The sequence below is a fragment of the Egretta garzetta genome, unplaced genomic scaffold (genome assembly GCF_000687185.1).
Source record: "Egretta garzetta isolate BGI_Z169 unplaced genomic scaffold, ASM68718v1 scaffold425, whole genome shotgun sequence".
Lineage (NCBI taxonomy): Eukaryota > Metazoa > Chordata > Aves > Pelecaniformes > Ardeidae > Egretta > Egretta garzetta.
Window position 1 is genome coordinate 2,118,580 of NW_009259796.1, and position 4,445 is coordinate 2,123,024.

General features: G+C 35.9%; 1 protein-coding gene across 1 annotated transcript; it reads left to right on the forward strand.

Annotated features, from left to right (window-relative positions):
* Positions 1-284: 284 nt before the first annotated feature.
* Positions 285-3,566, forward strand: DIPK2A (divergent protein kinase domain 2A). Its single transcript, XM_009639761.2, has 2 exons — positions 285-585; positions 3,192-3,566. The coding sequence occupies exons 1-2, from the start codon at positions 339-341 to the stop codon at positions 3,521-3,523; spliced, it is 579 nt and encodes a 192-aa protein (XP_009638056.1). The 5' UTR covers positions 285-338; the 3' UTR covers positions 3,524-3,566.
* The last annotated feature ends 879 nt before the right edge of the window (positions 3,567-4,445 follow it).

Below are 4,445 nucleotides of genomic sequence, written 5' to 3' on the forward strand. Positions count from 1 at the left end.
TGTTAAGGAATACTAGAGGCATAAGAAAGCTTAAGCTTTCTTTTATAGCTTAATCTGTTCTGTAATCCTTTCTGTGAGAGATCTTCAAGTAGTCCAGCAGAGCCTCTTGCTCACATAAATATATTTTGTGTTATTTTCCTTTCTCTTCAAAACTTGGAAATATATGGAAATGTTGTGTTGATGGGTGTTTACAGGTGCCTCTCCTAAATTTATGGAGCGGCCTTTTAAAATCTAAGATGTTTTGTATTAATTAATTTAAAAAAACACCTTTTTATACACAGAGTTTTCCGTCTGATGAGGGTTGGCCATTCGCAAAGTACTTAGGAGCATGCGGAAGAATGGTGGCTGTCAATTATGTTGGAGAAGAGCTGTGGAGTTACTTTAATGCACCATGGGAGAAACGCGTGGATCTGGCCTGGCAATTAATGGAAATAGCTGAGCAGCTGACAAATAATGACTTTGAATTTGCACTCTACCTCCTTGATGTCAGCTTTGACAACTTTGCAGTTGGACCACGAGATGGGAAAGTTATCATCGTAGATGCAGAAAACGTTCTGGTAGCAGACAAAAGGTTAATCAGACAAAGTAAGTCTCTTCTTTCTCTCCACTCCCCTCACCCCATGTCTCTTGCTTCTTTCTCTGCAAGCACAATATTTAAAGTATGTGTAGTTGCTAAACACCCATTTTGTTGGCTTTATAACTAGACAACTAATTAACAAACTGATTAGCTTTCTTCTGCAATTAGACTACTAATTAACTTGACCAATTTGTCAATTTTACGAAGCATTGAGCTTACCTGAACTTGATTTACATATACTTTTAATCTCTGTAATCCTGCTTAAATGGGCAGGTGGGGGTGGGAGGAGAGTGTTTGGAAGTTGGATGTATTTGTACAGATGGATGGACAGATAGACAGATGGGCTGGCTGACTGATTTGCCTACCTTACTAAAAGAGAGAGGTTCCTTTCATCTTTTCCAGACATCTGTAAGGACGGAACTCTTGGCATTCTATTTTCTGTGAATGGCAAGACAGTCTTACTGCCTGCTTTGCCTTAGTTACATAGCTTGCCTATGGTTCAGTTGTTCATGTAGGTGCTCTGTAATAAAGGAACTGAAGGAATGAGTAATTCATTCATCTTTCTGTCAACTGTAAAAGCTCAAAGCAGTGGCAGCAGGAGAGATGATTGACAAAGTGGCATTACATGGGTTTATATTCCTTTTGAGCTTATAAGGAAAACTATAGACCTAAGGGCTAGAGACATTGAACATGAAACCCTAGATTCTGCAGAAGTTCGTGGCGGTAGGCCAAGTGATTCCAGTTTGCTTTGGGTGAATGGATTTGTTTGGTTTTTTTGAGCTTTGCAAATAGACTTCATATGCTGTGCTGCTGAATTAACTTTGAGACTATATTTTTTATCTACATGCTTTTCTACAATGAAGTATGTTTTTTGGGGTTCTTCTTGGTGTGGGGTTTTTTGCTGGTGGGGTTTTTTTTTTTTTGTATTAGATTTATTATATGTTCTCAAGGACCTTAGATCAAAATTACCTGAGCCTACCAAGAAAACATTTTAATGTATTGGATATCAAATGATTTACTTTAGTACACACAAATAAACTTTCTTTTTTTCACCCCCCACCCCTGCCAAAAAATAATATTACTTAAGAATTTGACTTTTGGAGCATGATTAATTACTCAGTGACAAAGATGACCAAATGAACTCTGAAAAAGTTGATGTGTACATGGAATAGGAGCCAGTAGCATCTTGCAGAAGCTGAATGCTGAAAGTGTCGTGCTTACATCTGTTGTCTATAGTTCTCAGACTAATTTGGATCTAACTAGGATTTTGCTGCGTGATTTGTAATTAACAATTAATCAAGAACACAGAAAACAAATGAGGACACAAGAAAGTTCTCAGTCTTTGTAGAAACTTGACATTTAACACTCATTTCATTAATCTCCTGGAAAGTTTCATTAAACAGTCTCTGCCTAGAGTGATTAATATGTCCATTTAGATATTTGAATGCACTGTAGAGTAAATATCTAATTGTGCTCTATGTGGGATATCATAGTTGAGTTTGCTGAAGTCTTTTTTTTCTCATTCTCCTTCACTGGCTTTTTTTTTTTTTCCAGTTCGAGTTTGCTGTTTGTTGTACAAATTTTACATCTTATTTTTATAGTTTTAGCAGTCATCCTCATCCTTCAGTATGCTTTTTTTTCTAGTCTGGCTTGCAGTGCATCATAAATGAGTAGACTAATGGTCAGCTCAGACTACCAGATACATTTTTCTTTGTACATCACAGTGCTAAAAGAGATCTGCAGAACTATTGGACTCCATGATAAGGACCTCTTCTCAAAGCTGGCAGTAATCTAGAAGCTTAAGATGAAAGTTTTCTGACCAAAAGTAGTAAGAACTCAAGAGAGCTCACACTTAAGTAACCTTTTACATATTATTGTATAAGGTTTTTTCTGTAAACCAGGTTTTAAGTTAAAGCTTTGTGACAAGGCCACTAGTTACACCTTCAAATTTTGAAATCTATATAAAGATTTATACGTGTTTGTAAATGCCATTTATTTTGCTGAATTTTTTCTTTCTTCAAAGACAGTATGTAATGTATCTGCTTTTTTATATGTACTACTTAGTTACCACCATGTCTAAAGTAAGAGGTTGGAAGGTAATGTTTCAGAAGTTTATGCTAATTACTTTGCAATGTTTTTTCCATTCTTTGGTAGACCACTTGCCAGTGTCAGTTTCCAGGGCAACTGGAAAAACCAAATCCATGTTGCTAAAATAAATCATGTTGCTTGTTTGTTTTTCTTTCAATTTCAGCTGTGAATCATTCTCCTGTACTTGTTTGTGCTACATTTTTTCCTCTGGGTATGCATGTGAATGCAGATTTCATATGTTAGTGTGCTATTTTCTGTGCTTCCCTCTCTTTGCTATTGATTTTACCCTTTTCCTTTCTTTCCCTTAATTTTTATATTGCCAGAACCATTTCATCAGAAGGGTATATGAAACTGTCAGATGCAATCTTAGACTAGAATATTTAAGAGTTCATCTAAACAGAGTTGGGTTATAGTTTGAATATTACCAGTTTGCTGTGTATTAAGCTTCTGATTGTATTCAGATGCACATATGCTCTTTCCTCTTCTCTCTCACTTTTTTTTTTTACCGTCTCCTTATATTTCACAGATAAACCTGAAAACTGGGATGTATGGTATGAAAGCAAATTTGATGACTGTGATAAAGAAGCTTGTCTGTCCTTCTCAAAAGAGATCCTCTGTGCTCGTGTCACTGTGGACCACAATTATTATGCTATTTGTCAGAACCTTTTATCAAGACATGCCACATGGCGTGGCACTTCTGGAGGACTACTTCATGACCCCCCAGCTGAAATTGCCAAAGATGGCCGACTTGAGGCCTTGCTGGATGAGTGTGCCAACCCAAAGAAGCGATACGGTAGATTCCAAGCCGCAAAAGAACTGCGTGAATACCTTGCACAATTGAGTAACAATGTGAGGTAGTCCACGGTGAAAATTTTTTTGCAACACTGACTAAAACACTATTGCAAAGACACATAGAAAATGAAGTTTTGAACTTACGTATTAAAAAGAGAAAATAATAAAAAAAAGAAACTAGTTTATCAGTTTTCTAAATGCCATAAAAATACAATTTTATGGTGTTATAATGTTCCTTTGCAAACAGAGAAGGTACTTGCTGAACTAAAACTTGAGCTACTATTGACTGTCCTCCCTAACTACGTAAAAGGGAGTAGGTCAAAAAAGACTGTGATAGCTTAATTGACAGCTTGTGTGTCAAAGGGTACTTTACATAAAACTGCATTAGTGTCACAGTTTTGTGAAGCTGATGTTTTTACTTGGAAAGTCAAGTTAGACTGATGGCCTGTTTTAAAGGCTTTTTTCCTGACATCATTGTCTCATTTTTGTGTTTGTTTAAACACCTTGAAGTGGCATTTACATACAGGTAAATCTAGCTGTCTGCAGTTTCAAACTTAACGGGCTTTCATGTTAATGCTGTGCAGTACTTCCTACTGTGAGTGCAGGATTCCCATGTTTACTGTCTAATTTTAGGGGGTTTTACACTGTATTTTACTATGCTTAGACATTGTGTGGTTTTTTTAAGATCATCATAAAATCAAATGTCATTTGAATTGACATTCATTTGATGTCTTTTGTAGTTCTGCCATTGGAAATATCTTTTAATGTAATTATTGTACAAAACTTTTACCCTTCATGCCAATATATACACATGACTGTTTAGCAGGAAATCATGGTATGAGCAAAGTTTTATCTTTAACAGAGATAATTTGAGAATTGGAGGGAGACTACAATAAAAAAAAATCTATAATAATTTAAATTGGGGATAGAAGCTTGGTTAAAATAAAAATTCACAAGTCCAGTGTAGTTAAGCCTAAACCAAAGAAAA